At 44.6% G+C, this 20,147-nt stretch overlaps 1 protein-coding gene across 1 annotated transcript; it reads left to right on the forward strand.

Annotated features, from left to right (window-relative positions):
* The first annotated feature begins 2,222 nt into the window (after window positions 1-2,222).
* YJU2B (YJU2 splicing factor homolog B) lies at window positions 2,223-16,936 on the forward strand. The gene is made up of 11 exons (XM_061613803.1): window positions 2,223-2,480; window positions 3,400-3,592; window positions 6,751-6,776; window positions 7,994-8,047; window positions 10,627-10,709; window positions 10,931-10,986; window positions 11,646-11,706; window positions 12,803-12,945; window positions 13,044-13,216; window positions 15,088-15,226; window positions 16,240-16,936. Exons 3-11 carry the CDS (start codon window positions 6,774-6,776, stop codon window positions 16,647-16,649), a joined length of 1,122 nt encoding a protein of 373 aa, XP_061469787.1. The 5' UTR covers window positions 2,223-2,480; window positions 3,400-3,592; window positions 6,751-6,773; the 3' UTR covers window positions 16,650-16,936.
* Window positions 16,937-20,147: the final 3,211 nt, after the last annotated feature.

Below are 20,147 nucleotides of genomic sequence, written 5' to 3' on the forward strand. Positions count from 1 at the left end.
TCGAAGAGCACTGGGCCCAGGACCGAGCCCTGTGGTACCCCACTCATTACTTCCACCCAGTTTTGTCATGCTGTGTCCCTATAAGTATCCGATTTCATACTATGGTTGTACAATACTTCCTTTACATTTTAAGTATGCCTTGGGATAGCCATGGTTCTCCATTGTTTTCATCCTCAGGGGCAGATAGGCTGAGAGATGGTGAGTAGCCCATGGTCACCCACTACAGTTTATAGCTCATTTCCATTTTGAAAAATTAATTAAAACAGTTTACATGAAGGCAAAATTTATTAAGTGGATTCACACAATATGTGTAAAGCACATCCAACTCGCATTTAAAGCGCATGACTTCCCCTAAAGAATTCTGGGAAGTGTCATTTCCCCCTCACAGTTATAGTTCTCACAACTCTTAACAAACTGCAATTCCCATGATTCTGTGGTGAGATTCATGTGCTTCAAATGGGTGTTGAATGTGCTTTAAATGAATGGTGTGGATCTGCCCTAGGTATGATGTGCATTCAAGAGTGAATTGAAAAGAACAATTTTAAAAGATACTTCTTAATCTTACTCATTTCTCAGACCTCTTTCTGAAGTAAAGGGTCAAATCTGTAAAAAAGTTTGGAGCAGCCACGTTAAAAGATAAGGGCAGGGTATTGCATGCAGGGGGTTGCCAACCCTGCTTGGATATGGATGTCTTTGCAGAAGAACCCTAGTCAAGGTTTACCAACAGCACAATCCAAACTATATCTACTTAGAAGTCAGTCCTGTTGAGTTCTATGGGGCTTAATCCCTTAGTAAGTGTGTTTAGAATTGCAGCCTTCAGGAGCCTCCATCTTTACTCCCCAAAGCTCCCATCTAACATCTCCACAACACTAGGCGCCTTTGTCTCTGCAGTGGCCTTCTGGTGACTGGACTGGCCTGAAGGCACTTAACCCTTCTTGCTAAAAGCAAGTAGGCTAGATTAAATGTTCCCTACCCAGGCTCCACCTTTTAGCTAAAATTTCTATCTTAATTTCCAATCAGATTTTTTTTAATTGTATGCTCCAAGCAACTGTAAATGATGCTTAATGTGTCATGCTTAATGACATCACTGGGGCCCACCCCATGACATCACTCAGGCCCGCCCCTCAAATCTCAGGTTTTGGGATGCTTCTGACTTGGCAACCCTAGTGACTTCCCAATGAGCCAGACCCACCAAATTCACCAGTCCAGCATGACTCGATGGGATTAATGCAAAAAGTCACAAAACTTCCACATAAGCCACGTTCCATGCAATAATACATCTTTCTGAACAGAGCCCAGAACAGCATCTGAAACTGCCAATAGCCAGTTCAAAAGCATCCCAAACAATCAAACTTGCCAGTAGACTGCTAACCCACTTGCATACACACAAGCAAAGATTTGTGCTATGTGCTCCAATTGTTTTCAATGGTATATAGCCAAATATTACTTCAGTTAATTTAACAACTGAGACAAATTTCATTTGATGATGTCAAATTTAAATTGGTACTGCTGAAAGTTAAGGGCACACTTCTGTATTTTTGTGAATACTTTGATTCTCTTATGTTACTGTAATATATATTAAATATGACCTTTCATTCCAGCAATGAGTGGTAGTGTTTATTTATAAATTATGCAGTCATCTACACAAAACATCCTGGATGAAATGTTGATAGTATGCAAATTTAACTGCAAAACAAATTGCTCCAATAATTATTATTGCTTAGTTGGCAGCTCTAGTAATGATTAATGAGGTATGTGTGTGAAAACAATATAGTACATTGTTGTTTTTCTTTCCTAGCAAGGCTTTTGGAGTACAGGCAGGCCCCGCTTATACGGCAGGTTCCGTTCCGGACTGCCACCGTAAAGTGGAAATCGCCGTAAAGCGGAATCCATTGAGGATAATGGGGCGTGTTGCGTGAAAATGCCGCAAAAGCGCAAAACTGGCTTTAAAACAGGGAATTTCCTGCCGCCACATTAGCGGAACGCCGGAAAGCAAAGCACCATTAAGTGGGGCCCTACTGTAAGCTATACTAGTATTGAATGCAACTACAGATAGCTTTTGGTGCTAGAGAATAGCTGCAGTTTACTCTTCTTCCACTAGGGGCACTATAAGATCTGCTGGTCTCTGCAGAGACAGGATGATCCCTTCTTTTTTCAGACCAAAAAGGCCGCAGCCCAGGTATGCTATATTTATACTGTGGAGATGGCTCAGTGGCAGCAAGTAGTGTCTTCTCTCATTACCTACAGCAGAAAAGGCATGAGTAAAAGCCAGCTGACTTGCCCCTCCAATCTCTCTTACTCTCTCTCCCCAATTCACTAGCCATTCTCAACCTGGTAGCAGCACCAATAGTGCTGCTTAAGGACCTACAAACAGCAAGAAAGGGTATTGCTGATCACCCCAGAGGTTTCTGGGTCATCCTGTGTTATCTCCCATTTCCCAATGAAAGGAGAGGCAGCAACATGTGTGGTTGGTGAATTTGGTAGGTCTGGCTCATTGGGCAGTTGCTGTTCCGGGCTGTTTTACGTAAAAGGGTATTATAGTCCGGAATGGGTATCGGAACGTGGTTTGCGTGGAAGTTTTGTGTCTTATTGCATGCATCCCATGTAGTCATGTGGGACTGGTGAATTTGGTAGGTCTGGCTCATTGGGAAGTTGCCGTTCTGGGCTGTTTCATTCCATTCCAGAGGGCATTTTGGTTGTTAAAGGGTTAATAAATATCCTATCGGAATGGTTTTTGTTCCTAAATGTTGTTCTCAAGTGTCTCTAACACATCCCAGTGTTTTTGGCATCAAATTAATGTTTGAAACATAGCACTATTGAAGAAAATAACTCATGCACTTCGTTTTTCGCATGGAATTGAGAAAGCAGAGACCCGCAGAGCTGCTTGGTGGAGATTCATTGAATATGCTTTGGAACATGGTTTATACGGACAGCGGCAGTAATACATGGCTGACCGAAAGCAGTGTTTTCTGTTTTTATTTGATGCACAATGTTTGACTAATCATGATCTCCTGGGAGGGGGGAGATGGGGAGGGGGTTTCTTGTTATACTGGGTTGTAAGACTGTATTTTCTCGATAATCTTGCTTCAGCTCGCTTGCGACACCACGCTTTCGTTCTTTTTTTTTTCTGTTGTACAAAAATTAAAACTTTTTAAAAAAAATCTGAGGTGGGCACTACCCAGTTACGGGCATGAAAGAGAAGTGCAAGAAGCTGAAGACTAGTCTTCACTAGCCCAAACTGCGTTGCCAAACCGTTTTGTGCGCGGCAGCCTCAGCTCTCTTGAAACAGGCAAACCAAGGGCCGCTTCGCCTTTTTCATGATCCCTCAGAAACGTCAGCCTGTCAAAAGAAAAGCGCCTCTCCCCCTCCCTAACAAACGTTCCTTTCCTCTCCCGACAGAACAAAGCCGGCCTCGCCCCTCCGTTCCCTCCCTCCAATGACTGGAAGGGAAAAAGACGGCTGCCGAGCAGGCAGGCTCCGCCCAGGAAGAGACGAGAAGCTGCGTCTGGATGCCCGCCCGTCTGGCGCAGGTTGATGAGACAATCTGGAGGAGGCGGAACAAAGAGAGGAGGAAGCCGAAGCAGGTTGTGAGGTCAGTGGGGCTGGGGCATCAAGGTATAGCTACCTACCCCTTTTTCCACCTCGGACTTGCCCCTCCGGTCCTTTCTCGGTTGTCATAGGAATCGCTTATACACCTATCATGTCGCCCTGTCGTTCCTCAATACTTCAGGGTGCACAGGGTCCGCTTCTAGACAGCAGACCCGTCTCTGCTGCGGGGCTCATAGGTGTGGCGGAGTGGGGAAAGCCCTCTCCCCACAGCTGGTGTTTGTGGGAATCTGTATGTCTGTGTATGGGGTCAGCATATACACTGTGTTTAAGAAGTTGTCAGACCCAGATGGCAGAAGTGAGTGGGGAGAGGCAAAGCCCATCGTTAGGAATTATTTACAAACCTTTTCTTAAATAAAATAAAAAAGACAAGCATTGGAATGCCATGATGTATCACCATGGTATGTGGCCACTTTTGAAGTATTGTGCACTGTTCTGGTTGCTGTATTTCAAAGACATGTCTGCAGAACTAGAAAAAATAAAGAAAAAGCAACCAAATTGATCAAGAGGTTGGAGTATCTTCTCAACTGGAAAAGGAAAGAGCATCTAGGATTTTTTAGATTAGAGAAAGAAAAGAGTAATGGGGTGGGTACGACATGATACAGCCTTATAAAATTGTGAATGGGGTAGATAAATGCTAAAACTAACCCACTGAAGTCGGTTCAGGGCAGACAGAAAGGAATTCTTTGTCATACAGCCAGAGCCGCATTCTGACTTTCGTGGGCCCAAGGCACTTTTGTCTTTGTGGGCCCCTTCCTCCATAATAATATCAACATTAAAAATTATTTTTGATATAACTTTAAATGCTTCAACATTTTATTTTTTTCTGTTTTAGGCAAAATTTAATAGATTTTCATGGGCCCTAAAAAATTCATTTTTTTCTGATGTGAGAAAAAAATTAAAAGATTTTCTTCGACCTTAAAAGTTCATTTTTCTTCTTCTGATTTAAAAAAAAATTAAAACATTTTCGTGGGCCCCTAAAAGTATCATATATATAAAGTAGCTCAAGGTGGCATACGTGGTTCTCCTCCCTCTCCCTTTTATCCCCACAACAACCCTGTGAGGTACGTTAAGTTGAGAGACTGTGATTGGCTCAAGGTCAGCCAGCTAGCTGCATGGCTGAATCAATATTTGAACCCTGGTCTCCCATGACCTAATCCAACACCCTAACTACTACACCAATGTAAAGATGACTGGAGATGAATATGGAGAAATGTAGTTCCTGTACTTAGATTTAGTTTCTGTATGGGGTGAGGAGTTAAGCCAAAGGCTTCATAGAAGAGATGGGTTTTGAGAAGGATTTGAAGGGAGAGAGAGGTGGCACCATGTAGTGTGTTGGAGGATAGATCGATTAGTCATTATAACTAAAGGGGAACCTCCATGTTCAGATGCGCTACACCTCTCAATGCTAGACATTGGAGACACACAACTGGGGGAGGGCTGTTACCTTCACACCCTCTTGTAAGCTTTTTAGAGGCATCTAGCTAGTAACTGCAAAACGCTGAATTAGATTACCTTGATCACTGAACACCAAAGTCAGCAAAAAAGACAAATAATCTTGGGTGTTAGAACAAATTAAACCAGAACTATCACTAGAAGCTAAAATGATGAAACTGAGGTTATCATACTTTGGACACATAATGAGAAGACATTCACTAGAAAAGACAATAATGCTGGGAAAAGCAGAAGGGAGTAGAAAAAGAGGAAGGCCAAACAAGAGATAGATTGATTCCATAAAGGAAACCACAGACCTGAACTTACAATATCTGAACAGGGTGGTTTACGACTAGGGTTGCCAGGTTCAGGGCCTGAGATTGATCTTGTATCTTTAGGAGAAGAGAAAATTCAGCCAAGTGCAGGTGTTCTTGCAACACTATAATGGGAAAAACCACAAGGTGAAATTCTCCCTTTCCCCTGCACAACTTCTAAAGATACAGAAGACCTCTTGGTTGCCAGGCCCAGCCTCTGTATCTTGAAAAGCTGTGCAAGGAGAAAGGAGCCACCTTGTGCCTTTTTCCATTACGGTGTTGCAAGAAAACCTGCACTTGGCTGAATTTTCTCTTCTCTTAAAGATACAGAATCATTCTCAGGCCCTGAGCCTGGCAACCCTATTACAACAGATGCTATTGGAGGTCGCTGATTCATAAGGTTGCCATACGTTGAAATCGACTTGAAGGCACATAACACACACAACACACACTTGTATTCTTATGACCTCTCTGCCAGATCCCTCAGAAGGTTAGCCTTGAGCCAAATATCTCAACCAGTGGTTTACTTCTGATAAAGAATTCAGCCCTGGCAAGATGAATGTAGCCTAAAAGTTGTTAAGCATGCCCAGAGGCACCCTGCTAACTTAGTTTTCTGTTCTACCAGAGGTGTTTGATTTATTCAACAATACTAAGATTGCGTTATCACTAATTACTGCTGTTATGAAGGGTCACCATGCTTACGCTACATACTTTTAAAATGTTTTGACTTGCCACAGATTGTATTTTACTATATAACTCCAAATTGCACATTTTTTGCTTTACACATGAGGATTATGCATCATACATTCAATAAAGTAGATACTAGTTGAGAAAAATGTGTGCCATAATAAATTTGGTAGTCTTTAAGAGAGGGTTGGGGAACCTGTGGTCCTTGGCCTTTTGGTGGGCGGGCAGTGGGGAGTCAGGAGGCAGAGGAGGAGGAGGGCAGGGCAGGGGGAGTGTGGGGAAAAGGGAATAGAAGTCAAACAAATGAAGGGATGAAAGGATGTTGGCGGGTGGGGGAGAAGCAAGTGGTCAGTTCAGGCCTCTGAAAAGAGCAATCTGTCCCTCCTTGGGCAACCTCATGGGCAGGGAGGAAAGGGAGGGAGAGAAAGAAAAGAGGGACCCCCACCCACCACTGGCATGTGCCCCCTGACAAAGTACCCATGAGAGAAGGTGCCCTTGGACAGAAACCAGGCTCTTCACCTCTGTTTTAAGACGCTACAAGACTGTCTGTTGTTCATACACGTTCTATGGCAGAAGTTCTAGCATCAAAAGCAGGTACTGGAGCTTGAGAGCAGGGGGCAGCTGATTTGGGGACTCCAAAGAGAGATGATGCTTGTGCTCCCCTCTCTGGGGAAATCCTAGAAATAACTTTCTCCCATTCTTTTCTTAGGCCATTCCAGCTGTTCTTCCATCATGGTGAGTATATGGGTGTTTTGTAGCACATCCATAATCAAGACAGTTGTTCACCACCTGTCACTCACTCACATACACATTCAGCACTTGAACTGCAGCAGGGTAGACGGAGCCCTTTCATGAGTTGCTGCAATTGTGTGCTTTTCAGTGGCACATATCTACTCCTTCAGTGAGCACTGGCTCACACAAGCAGCACTTCTGTAGGAGTGTGACCTGACTACAAACCCAGCAGTGGCCACATGTGCTCCTGACATGTGTGTGAGGAGCAGTGTGTCCTGCTTGGTCCTTAACCTGCAATAGTTACTTGAAGCTTTTATCCTGTGATAGCTCTCCATACGCTGGCCTTTTTGTCAACTAAAGATGTTGAGATGAAATAATTGCCAATGAGAGGCTGCTTCACGTTTGGCTAGCTCCTTGGGACTGCATAGCGCTGTGCTTCTATGGAGGCACTGTCAGTATGAGCCACATAGGGGCTGAATATGTGGCCACGATTGCAGAGGTCCTTTTGTGAGCTGCCGTGATAATGCAAATTCAGCTACCATGTATACAACTTCAACCCCACCTCCAGAGGTGCTGACTTAAGCACACAGCTTGTCATTGTCTGACTTGGGTGGTCCCTACATTCCTAAGGTGCCTGCATGTGGATGGTCATCAATGAGAACTGGCCTGAATCAGCAACTATTGCTTGAATAACATGAATGTTTTTATAAGACCACTGAGATTGGGGGAGGGGGGCTGGAAGAGTGGACTAACTATGATACCTAAATGGAACCTCTGCTCATAGTCAGTATACTGTTGAAGACTAGTTGCTGGAGGTGGGGGACGGGGACACTGGACCCCCACCTCCATCCTTAGAGGCATCCAGTTGGCTTCTGTGGAAAGCAGGGTGCTAGTCCAAAGAAAGCTGAGTATGAGGAAACTAGTTCATCTTGTGTTTTTATGCAGTTTGGGGAAGAATTGAGATGACTGTTTTGTTCTTTGGAACTTTGTCCATGCCATGATGCATGCTGTAACCTTGCCAGACATGGCCCTTGCGGATCTCTCAAGTAGAAGGGGACCGGGGCTATGAGAAAGGCCCACAAACAAACAGTGTACAGGGTCAGCTTCAAAGCCTCTGGGCTCCAAAAAACTGTTTGTGTTGGCAGAGTGTTCACATGCTTTTCATTGCTTGAGGTGTTATCAAGCAACAGGAGTCTAATGCTGTCATTGGTTACTTACAGGGGGAAAGAAAAGGAGTAAATAAATATTACCCACCTGATTTTGATCCAGCCAAGGTAAGAGCGCAATTGGAATTCTCAGGGGAGTTCAGGGCTTCAAATTGTGTGCTGTGTATACTTTTACTTTTATTTTATTGCAAGGAAAAATGAATGTAAAGTTTGCACAGGAAAAGCTCCTAGGGGAATGGTGTACCTTGTGGTGACAACCGGAAATAAATACTTGAACTGCCTGGGAGGGTTTTAGTGAGCTGAAACAGGCACAGGTCTGTACACTAGGTTTTCTGGATACTGCCTCCATTTCTGGGTTTTTTATGCAATCTAGATACAAGAGATGACTCAGAATTGTTACAAATGTTAGTTATCCAAGAGAAAAGGAATCCCCAGGTATTTCAGGCATACCTTGTTACTGGGCCGTTTAGGGATCACTCTCTTCCCCCGTAAGACTGTGAACATCATCTGTTTCTGAAAGTGGGACCAGCCCTAGCATTAGGTAGAGTGAAGCAGCCACCTCAGGCAGCAGAAGCTGTGGGGTATTGGCAGCATCCTCCTGGCTTTTTCTCCTGACCTTTCTGTCTGTCCCCTTTTGTTGGAAGACAGAGCTATTTGTCCTGTCCTGCACCCTGATGACTACACTGCTGCCCTCCTGGCCTGGATGTTGTTCCTGGATCCGATTGGGAGAGGGGTGGGGTGGAAGAATGCTTCCAGAGAGGGCAAGACAGCAAAATCTGTCACTGGCATTGGTGAGGGTAGAAGGTAACTTCATCAAACCCCCTTCTGTGAGGATTCTAACTGCCAACAAGTCAGCTATTTGAGGGAGATACTGACAGGAGCTCCCCTGTCCTCCTGGCCTAGGTATTGTCACTAGCTCTGCTCCTGGATATGTCTGGGGGGACAGATTGCTTTTTATCAAGGGCAAGACAGCCAGAACAGCAAGTGACATCAGCTGTAACTTTAAGAACTATAATTTTGAGAATTTATGTTTTTGCTTACTTGGCCCTCTTCCCTCCTATTCTTTTTTTCCTTGTCTGTCATGTCTTTTTAGATTGTGAGCCTGAGGGCTGGAACCATCTTAATCGTGATTTTTATAAGCTGCTCTGACAGCCTTTTTGGCTAATGGAGAGGATATAAATGACACAAATAATAACATTTTTCATTTGCAGTCCATTTTGAACTCAGGTCGAGCTGCAATGGAAGAAAAAAGAATCAGGAGCACACTCCTGATTCTTTTCTTTGAAGTTAAGTCAAGTGATGCTATGGCAACATTAGGTGATTGATAGGTGGGTTCAAAGTGGCTCAGGGAGGGAGCTCAGGATCAGGCCCACCGGCCCTACCTATCTACTCTGAATATGACTTAGTTGGATACAAGCCAATGTAAATTACTGCCCTTGCTTGTTTCATAAATAAACATTGAGATGGCAGTAATGTGTATGTTATAAACTGAAGAATGTACTTCTGTAAAATAATTAGTTTGTACAGGATTTATGCAGTCCCTTTTTTCCTGAGTTACTGAGCTTGAACAGCAAACTTGGCCGTTTTGAATGTAGTAAATGTATTGCAGTTGGCAATTAAGAACTTAAATCTTGTGAGTATCATCAGCTCTCCTAACTCAATTTGAGTTTTCTATACTGTTTCTTTCTTGGCATATTTCAAGTACGACAACATAGTAGATAGTGATAAACAGCTTCAAGTTTAGTCATATGTCTTGCAGTTTCTTCCTGTGCAACTCTTCTATAAACTGTGTGAGTAAAGGTGTACATCGGAGAATGGCATCAAGGGAGAGGGCCTTCTCAGTGGTGGCCCCCAAATTATGGAATGATGTCTCTGACAAGGTGCGCCTGGTGCCAACACTGTTATCTTTTCGGCGCCAGGTCAAAACTTTCCTCTTCTCCCAGGCATTTTAGCATGTGTTTTATATTGTTTTAAATTTTTAAATTGTGTTTTAAATTGTTTTTTAAAAGATGTATCTTAAATTGTATTTGTTTTTAGTTACTGTAAACCGCCCAGAGAGCTTCGGCTATGGGGCCGTATACAAGTATAATAAATAAATAATAAATAAATCTGTGCCCACTGGAAAAAGGGACTTCCAAATCGGACAAATATTTTTCAGGATATATTAAGATGTTTTGAGTGCACTTAGATCTGAGAGTCTGGGATTGGCTGGTGTGTCCTGACCTTGCCCTTACCAGGACTGTAGCTGAAGTGTACTTGCTAATGCTTATACTGAGCAGTATAGATCTTCTGAAGTTATCCAAATAACATTACATTTCTAAGTGGCTTCCTGAGGTGAGCTATAAGTCTTGAAGCCAAGCCAGTGGAGGAGCAGGAGGAACAAAAAGAATTGGGTTTGCTAACAGAGGATTATCAGGTGCATGTAGATTTCCCTGCAAAAAACACTAGTTTGTAGCAAGTTTAGATGTTTGAGTGAAAGCTGGTAGAAAACCTTTGGGGACACAGAAGCAGTAAAATGTTTATGGCTTCCAGTCAAATGCTTGGCACCCAGCTGAAGTCAGACAGAAAATCCTGGGTTTCCCATGGCATGGACAATGTCATAAATTGTCATCAGATGCAGGCAGAAGAGGTCATGACTGATACTGAACTGTGTATATAAGTTGTTGAGCATCTTCTCTTTTTTGCAGCATGGCTCACTTAATAAGTACCGCAACAGCCATCCTCTGCGGGAAAGAGCCCGTAAACTCTCCCAGGGCATCCTCATCATCAGGTAAGCACACTTAGATACAGCACTTAGCATGCCTGAAATCTGAGTCCTTACTACATGGTGTTCTTGGCAAAGGGACATAGAAAACCGTGTGAGGCCTATATATCAGGGAAGAACTAACTCTGTGCTAGCCAGTTTACATGTGGGCATCACACAGGGCTTGCTTTCCTGCTAGCTGAAGCCTCTGCTGTATACAGTGAAGTCTCTTGGCTACTCTTTCCTAGGTTTGAGATGCCTTACAACATCTGGTGTGATGGCTGCCAGAACCATATCGGCATGGGTAAGTGTGGGGCTGGTGTTAAGGCTAGTCCTTAGAGCTTCTTAAGGGCTGAATTAAAGCCCCTGTCAGCTGATAGGGGCTTTAATTCAGCAGGATTCAGAGAAGGGGGTGGAGTTTCATAGCAAGAGCTAAGTACAAGGGCAGATCTTTTTGATCTCCATTCAATATTTTTGAAAGCCTCCTGTATCATCTGTGCGGGCTTTTGTTTTGTTTCTGCTGTTAGGTATGATTGAGTACTTTTCAAATACATATGTGCCACCTCTTGGGTTCTAGCATCTCAGGATAGGTCAGGAAGAAACCTGAGAAGGAAGGGTTGGGTATCAGGAGGGCAGTAATAGTTATCAAGCTGACTGTTGCTAGTTAGAACAAGAGCTCTGGGAAGATGGAAGTGGTGGGTCTAGTAGATAAAACAGAAATCTTGGAAGGCGGAACAGAAGCTGCATCCTGATTATGTGCCCCTCCTGCTTGCAAGTTGGGCAGGGATAACCTGTCTGCCTTTTTGGTAATTATGGTACAGTTTTGTGGTAATTAATGTGTAAAATAAATAAAATGATAATTGTTGGTAACTGTAGAATTCTGGGGTGGGGACGAATGATCAGGAAATGCATTTTAGGAGTGTACACATTCTACACTTCCTTCCCGCCCTCTGCTTGCTGCAGGTGTTCGCTACAATGCTGAGAAGAAGAAGGTTGGCAATTATTACACAACCCCCATCTACAGGTGGGTGCTCTGAAGGCAGAGGGCACTTATTGTTGTCTGTTGCTGTTGCAAATGACCAGCTAGGCAGTATTGGCATCAGTTGGAAGCTCAGGTCTGGCAAGGGGAAAAGGCAGCGTGCCCACTTTATATGTAATCTGTGCCCGCGTTTCCCACCTCCACTTCCAGTACTAGACCAAGAAAAGCAAAATGCTGTGTGACCTGGCAGGCGTAACTCAGCATGCACTTGCTTGTGGTGTGTGAATCATACAGCTGGAGGGGCTTTCTTGTAGGCCCTCTGGTCCAACTCCATGTTGATGAAAGAGTGGGTGTCCAGTCTCTGCTAGAAAACCCCTCTATGTAATTGGTTCCATTGTCAAATTGCTCTCTTCTGATGTTTAACTGAAAGAGGAGGATAAGCAGTATAGAAAAGAAGTCCTATGAGGAAAGGTTGAAGGACCTGGATGTGCTTAGTCTGGAGAAGACTGATTTGGGAGGTAGGGAAGCATGACAGCGCTCTTCAAATACCTGAAGGCCGTCACACAGGGCAAAGTCTTGTTCTTTCCTGCTCCAGAGGGCAGGACTAGATCCAATGGGCTTAGGTGTCTTGATAGTAGATTTCAGTTGTCTAAATCTGCAGCTGCTAACCATGGAGCAAGGCAAAATGCACTGAGTGTCCCTCCCTTAGTGGGGTGTCTGGTTCGGTCTCCTTCTGCCTGCTGCTTTTGGTCATGCAAAAATATACACAGCCTTAGCGAGGGACTTACCTATTTATTTAAAGCATCTATTCAGAAAACCTAAACAATAAAAATAGATTGGCAGCAGCATAGCCCACAGTGCCTGCTCAGCAGCCATAGGCTTTTTGAAAGAGGGATGTTTTGCATCCTCAGTGAAAAGCTGCAGGATCAGAAAACATCTTCCCCTCATGTGGCGCAGGGACCAACCACTTCGCAGTCACCCTGCAGGGCTTCTGGGTTCCTAAGGAAAGAGGCGGAAGTTCAGCATAGATTTCTGTGTGTGAGGCCTCCTTTTTTCTGAACGTGTTCTGTATTCATAGCCACAACGTCTGCAGTCTCTTTCCCCCCATCCCTTCTTGCTGAATTGCTTCTTCCCTTCCAAGGTTCCGAATGAAGTGTCACCTTTGCCCCAACCGCATTGAGATGCAGACAGACCCTGCCAACTGTGATTATGTTCTTGTCAGTGGTGCCCGGCGCAAGGAAGAGCGCTGGGATGTGGAAGCCAATGAGCAGATAGTGGCCACAGGTGAGCCTACGGAGTTGTGCCCATCCTACTGTTGGGGCGCTTGAGGGTTCATCGAGCCTGGCCTTGCCAGGCCTAAAATGTATCTGTCTGCCTCTCAGCCCACGAGGAGAAGCAGAAGCTGGAGACAGATGCCATGTATCGATTGGAGCATGGTTCAAAGGATCAGAGCAAGCTCCAGCGAGCCCTCCCCACCCTGCAGAACATCCAGGAGGCTCAGAGTGCCTGGAAAGATGACTTTGCCCTCAACAGCCTCCTTCGCCGGAAATTCAGGGTAAGCAGATGGTGGGATGGGAAGATTCCTTTCCATGGCCTTAGAATAAATTTGTCCACAGCCCAGAGCAAATGAAGGTAGGATGGAATTGCAACTGAGCTACTAATAATATATTTAATTACAGCTGTCAACCATTTAAATAATTCTAAGATGATTAACCATGTGCCTTTCAACTAATTAATTGATTAAATTTAAAGTGCACATGGTGAAACCCTCAACTGGGCTCCTACTGGGAGGAAGGGTGGGATATAAATCTGATAAATGCATATGTAAAAATTTAGGTACCTTTCTGAAATATTTTTATAATAAAAAAGGTCTCATGAAAAGATGGAACAGATTCATCCCTAGATTAAACTCATGAAGACTGTGACACTTGGTATGACACGTGTCCTTGGGAACCTGAGTGTGTGAACCTGCCACCCATGTGTCCCATGAAACACACCTCCTTGAGAGTAGGGAGATCTTTTGCTAGGGATAAAACAAGCGCTTTGCCCTGAAATGTGCCTAAATGGTGCATGTATAACCCAAGAAATGCAGGTCCAAACCAGACTAAAGCAAAGCTTTCTTTTATTGAGAGAAAAAAGAATAGCATTACAAAACTACTGGGTGCGTGGCAGCATTAATCATTAATATCCTAACCCATTCATAACTTTAAAGAGAACAAAGGACCCTATGACTATAAGGAGTGACAGGTAGGAGAGATTACCTATCCTAGGCCCAGGAGTGGGCAGTGGAATGCAGCTGAAGTGATGTGAAAGAGCTCTGGCCAAAAAGCAGGAAGGAATCTGTGTGCCTCAAGGGTTGTGCCAAGACACAGACTCCCTTCCTGGTTGTGGCCCGCAGTCCCGTGTTGTTCCTTGAGAGTGTAGTTGCCCCTGTTGGAGCTCAGATCGCCATCTCCCTACCTCAGATCTCAAACCTTGCTCTTTTTAAAAGACACTTTTTCTCTGCCAACTCCCCTGAAAAAGGAGGGGTCTGGGTATGAGGTGATTTCATGTGTGTGTGCATGTTTCTTGCTGACCCTGAGAAACTCAGGCTACTTTCTAATGCTGGCATTAAACAATGGGATTGTTCTGCTGAGCTTGAGGGAAGCCTGCCAAGGAAGAAGATAACATTTATTTTAGTTTATCTTGGTTATTATTTTTGTTGCTCACAGGATGGCCTTGTGTTGTCCTTTTCACAGTACCTCAGGAATTCATAACGAGTAAGGCAACAGGGGGTGGGGTGGGAATTATAGTCCAGAATGCTCCAGGGCCTTGCACCCCCTTGATTCCACATGAACCAAAGTGGGGTTAGCCAAGCACTCGTAACACACTGTACCCACCTACTTGGGAGTAAGCCCCATTGAACTCAGTGGACCTTACTTTGAGTAGACTTGCATAAGATTGCTCTGTAAAGCAGTTTTGCAGATAAGTCTAGCCCTTGTAATTTTTTACTAGTTTGCATACTTAAGTCATTTGCATTTTTATATGCTATCTTTATGGGGTTTCTTTTTCTTGTATTTTCTAATGGAAGCGATATCAAGCCCAACAGGAGTAGGCAGGATAAGAACTATTCAATGAGGAAATACAATTTATGGTATAAAAAGAAAAATTTTCATAAAACTTCTCGGCCTGCTTCCCTGGAGATATTTTTTATTGACTACAGATGACCAGGCAGGAGACTACTTACAAGACTGGATTAGAGTTTGTGGCCCTATTTTTATTTTATTTATTAAATAAGTTCCTCCAGGACTTAAAAAGCCAAGGCTTCCCAGTCCCGGCTTGCTGGTCCTTGGCCTGTGTGTCTGTTTTGCTCCTCCTCAACCTCCCCTCTGGCTGACTGGCAATGTGCACTGTGCGTGTGTCTGTATCTCCTTTCCTATCCCATAGGAAGAAAAGAAAGTCCTACAAGAGGAGGAGGAGAAAGATCTCGCATTGCAGTCAAAAGCAAGCCTGAGCATCCCACTTGTGCGAGAATCTGATGAAGACCGGCATCTGGCAGCACTACTCAAGTATCAGAGCCTTGGCTGTATGTGAACCCTAAGCTGCTGGGGGGGGTTGCAGGGTGGGAGGGTGCAGGGGGCATGAACCAGGAGTGTGATGCGTGTGAAGTCTAACATGTTCCTTCGCAGCACAAAACACATGGCCTCCTGTTGAAGCCAGGATTCAAGGCGAGGGCTCAGGATGCTGCCCCCACAATTGTTCCTGCCAGACTTGCATGGCTAAATGAGTGCATCTGGTACCTGAAACCTCTGTGCTGGTCAGCCCTTGGAGCTCCAGGTCTTAATGCACTAGTTTTCTGACTCCTTTGCTGATTGATTCTATTGGTCATGTTTCAAAAGAAATCACTGACAAACATCCACAATTAAACTAGATTGTGAGGTTATAATGTTCATTATGTCCTAAAACAAGAGTATTTTACTTACACAGACAATGATGCTATGAACCTTTTTGAATGTGCAGTATGTGTTTTTTTACATGTGCAGAGTTTGTCTCATCTCCCTTCCCCCCCCCCCACTGCTATAATGTTCAGACCACCACCACCAGGCAGTTCCTAGATCCTGGTTGGAGAACCACTGAGCTGAGGGTGTGTGTCACAATACAAAAATGCTGTTGTTCATACAGCACAGCTACTGGACTGTCGGGATAGACCTGTCCCAGGACCTTATAGCTGCACCAAATTATCTATGCCTCAAAATCCCTTATAGCATTGTAGAGGATGCTGAGGTGCCAGTTATCCATAACTCAATGGGAGAGCACTTTTTGCTTATCATGCAAAAAGGTTCCAGGTTCAATCCCCCCAGCATCTCTTTCTCTCTCTCTCTTTTATGACCCCCGGACGTTTCTTAATTAAAGAACAGGTTCAGGTAGCAAGGGTTGAGAGACCCCTGCCAGAGACTCTAGAAAGCTGCTGCCTGTCATAGTAGACCACACTTGACTAGATGGACTGATCTGGTTTAAGGCAGCTTCCCACATTCTTGTAGCATTGTACACAGCCACATTCTCAATCGTGTTAACCCATTCTCCCCTCTCTCCTCGCAGCTTATGAAGACAAACAGAAGCAAAAACGCAGTGAGATTGTTGACCGCCCATGGTTCTCGTCTGCCCAGATCTCAAGCCCCAAAGCCAATGACACCCTGAAAAAGCTGGCATTCTCTACAAAATCCCTAGCTGGCAAGTTACCCATCGCTATGAACAACCTGGGTGTTGTGCGTCGGAAATCCAGGGATAGAGAACAAGCTTCAGCTGAGGAGGATAATGAGATATCAGATCCCACATTACAAGTTAACAGGCAGGACCAGGACAGTGAAGCAAGTAGAGAGACCCTTGACTGTCCCACGAGGCCTGAGGTGGGCTCCCAAAAGGCTGAAGGAAGCCCCGCATCTCATTTTGCTGCCTCTCTTGTTGGAGATTATTCAGACTCTGCATCTGATCCTGAAGCTGAACTATGAACAGAGCTTTGTGGCTCTGGGATAGAAAGAAAGTGGATGGACTTGGTAGGCAAAGTGCACTGTTTTTTTTCAAACCAACAAGAGACTGTACTGTCTGCAGTTATTGTGCCAATCAGTTGGATGCCTGAACAGGTATAGGGGGGATGTGTGTGTGCATGTGTTCCCTTGGGAATTTCATTTTGCTGCCTTTTCTTGGACTGTTTGCATCTCTGCCCCTGGTTATTTAAGTATGATCCCTTCCCTATTTACTCCAGCATGCCATAAAATAAACACAGCTATCCCCATAACCCTGCCTGTTTTGTTCTGCCCAGAATCTGATAGCTGCACATGTGTACTGTCAGCTGAATGCAGAGGTGACCAGCCTTGGTTTGTGGGGAAAGGAAAGAAGCTGAAATCGGGCATCGTTATATACATTTAACACATAAAGGCTTTTGAAATGCTCTTGTATTAACTGGTAAGACTGGTGCAGGGCTGATTCTAAAGGGCAGCCAGGTTGGGCACTGGCCCAACGGCCCCTGGAGCTGTAGGGGGCCCCTCAGCCTCCCCTCCACTCCCCTTCCGTGATCCACGCCCCCCCACTTGCCTGTCTACTGTCTTTTACCATTGCCCTTAACAAAGATGGCGGCCGCGGTTTCCCTAAGGTACTGAAGCCCCTGCCGCCATCTTAGTTGACGGCAGAGATGCGCGCGTGCAGCATGCATGCGTGCCATCAACAAAGATGGCGGAGGCGGCTTCATCCCCTTATGGAAATGGCGGCTGCCATCTTGGTTAATGGCAATAGTAAAAGACAGGAGACAGGTAGGTGGGGGTGGAGTGGGCTGCACACGAACGCGAATGTGCATGCGCACACACGCCGGGGCCCAGGGCAAGCTGATGCCCAAGGGCCCCAGCATTCCTGGAACCGGCCCTGGACTGGCATTCCTAACATGGCATCACTCCCAGATATCACCCCATGGCAACTGCCAAACCCCCTCCCAATTATTTTTTTTTATAAAGAGGGTGTGTTTTTAAACTGTTATAGAGGGGTAGAGGGGTTGCCTGTTGTGGAGGGGTCCTGCTTTTTTTGTATTGTCTTGTTTTTGCGGGGGAAGTTCTGACCATTGTTAGTTTTTCTGTGAAATTGGTATTTTGTGACGCCTAAGACAGTTTCTTACATTTCCCCAGGGCCCCAAAAGATTGGGGACCCCTGCAGTTGACATATGTTAAAACTGGGATATAATTTGCTGTTGCAGCAAAGCATAGGCTTTCATAGTGGTGTCATAAGTGGGCACCTGGCAAAACAGATGAAAATCCATGTTTTATGAACTGCCAATTTCGCCATGAAGTCCCAATGTGTGCTTCCATGCATGGAAAGGTGAATAGAGAAAGGGCCTCATCTCGCCACAAAACTGTCTTCTAATTTAATCTCCTAATCTTGGGGATCAGAAACTTGTGCCTTTGTTTAAAATTTAAAAGCTTTGATTCTCTGGATCCCATATTAGAGGCCAAGCTTCATGGTACATAATGAGCCAAGTCATGCAGATTCTAAATCCATAGCTTGCACTGTCTCTTGACATGTTCTTGTTATGAATGCATACAAAGCCAATATATGCTAGCTAATGAGGCTGCATGCTAGCCTTGGCTGTGGAAGGGGCTGTGTGTGCCATGAAATCAACCATGATTTCTTATCAGTTCAAAGTGACCGCTGTTTGAGGCTGGATCAAAAACCAAGTTGAATGTATAAGTTACCTTATTAAAGAAGGAAAACAGTTACCCAACTGAATCAAGTGAAATTGATTTTTATTTTTTCCTACCTTATCTTGAACTTTTGGATAAAGTACAATAGAAGAAAAGACCAAAGCAGTTTATTAAGCATAACATTTATTAAAATTGTATTAAATATTTAAAACCAATATTGGAACACCACCACCACTAGTGGTTTAATTCCAGTCTATCTCCTAAAGTTGGTTAAGAAATTAATATTTTATTGTAAAATAGCTCCTAGAGCCATTTGTTTTTCAATCTTTGGGCTCCTTTGGGAGGAAGGGAAGGGTAGAAATTTAATTTTAATAATAATAAATCATGGACCACCCCTTCTTAGTTTTTGGTTTGTGGGAAAGGGTCAGATATGCTTCTGCGGTCCTCTCAAGCTACATTTATTTATTTTATTTATTTATTTAATTACGCTTTTAAACCGCCCTATAGCAACGAGCTCTCAGGGCGGTGTACAGCAAGATAAAACCACATTTAAAAACGAACAAGTGTGGATTACAGCATACAATATAAAACATATTTAAAAACAAAATTAGAATACAAATTAAAATAAAAATACAATTACAGTTAAATTTAAAATAAAATTAAATTTAAACTTAAAATGCCTGGGCGAAGAGGTAGGTTTTTACCTGGCGCCGAAAAGATAACAAAGAAGGCGCCAGGCGTATCTCATCTGGGAGGGCATTCCATAATTCGGGGGCCGCCACTGAAAAGGCCCTAGATCTAATTGTTGTTCTCCGGGCCTCCCTATGAGTTGGGACCCGGAGAAGGGCCTTAGATGTCGAGCGCAGTGAACGGGTAGGTACATAGCGACAGAGGCGTTCCATCAGATATTGCGGTCCGATGCCGTTAAGGGCTTTATAGGTAAGAACCAACAATTTGAATCTGGCCCGGAAACATATAGGTAGCCAGTGCAGTTGGGCCAGAATAGGTGTTATATGGTCGAATTTCTTCGTCCCAGTAAGAACTCTGGCCGCAGCATTCTGCACTAGCTGAAGTTTCCGAATCGTCTTCAAAGGTAACCCTACGTAGAGTGCATTACAGTAATCCAATCTAGAGGTTACCAGAGCGTGAATAACTGATGCGAGGTTCTCCCTGTCCAGATAGGGTCGTAGTTGGGCTACCAGCCGAAGCTGGTAGAACGCATTCCGTGCCACCGAGGCTACCTGAGCCTCAAGTGACAGGAGTGGATCTAATACGACCCCCAAACTACGGACCTGCTCCTTTAGGGGGAGTGTAACCCCATCCAGAGCAGGTCTGACATCAACCACCTGGGCAGAGTACCCCCCCACCAACAGCATCTCAGTCTTGTCAGGATTGAGTTTGTTTATTAGCTCTCATCCAGTCCATTATCGCGGCCAGGCAGCGGTTCAGTACATTGACAGCCTCACCTGAGGAAGATGAAAAGGAGAAGTAGAGTTGCGTATCATCAGCATATTGCTGAAAACGCACTCCAAAACTCCTGATGACCTCACCCAGCGGCTTCATATAGATATTAAAGAGCATGGGGGACAGAACTGAACCCTGCGGGACCCCATATTGGAGTACCCAGGGACTTGAGTAATGCTCCCCAAGCATCACCTTCTGGAGGCGATTCCCAACATAGCAGTGCAGCCACTGCCAAGCAGTGCCTCCAATTCCTAAGTCCGTGAGTCGCCCCAGAAGGATACCATGGTCAATGGTATCAAAAGCCGCCGAGAGATCAAGGAGAACCAACAGAGTTACACTCCCTCTGTCTTTCTCCCG

The sequence above is a fragment of the Rhineura floridana genome, chromosome 3, assembly GCF_030035675.1.
Source record: "Rhineura floridana isolate rRhiFlo1 chromosome 3, rRhiFlo1.hap2, whole genome shotgun sequence".
Taxonomy (NCBI): Eukaryota; Metazoa; Chordata; class Lepidosauria; order Squamata; family Rhineuridae; genus Rhineura; species Rhineura floridana.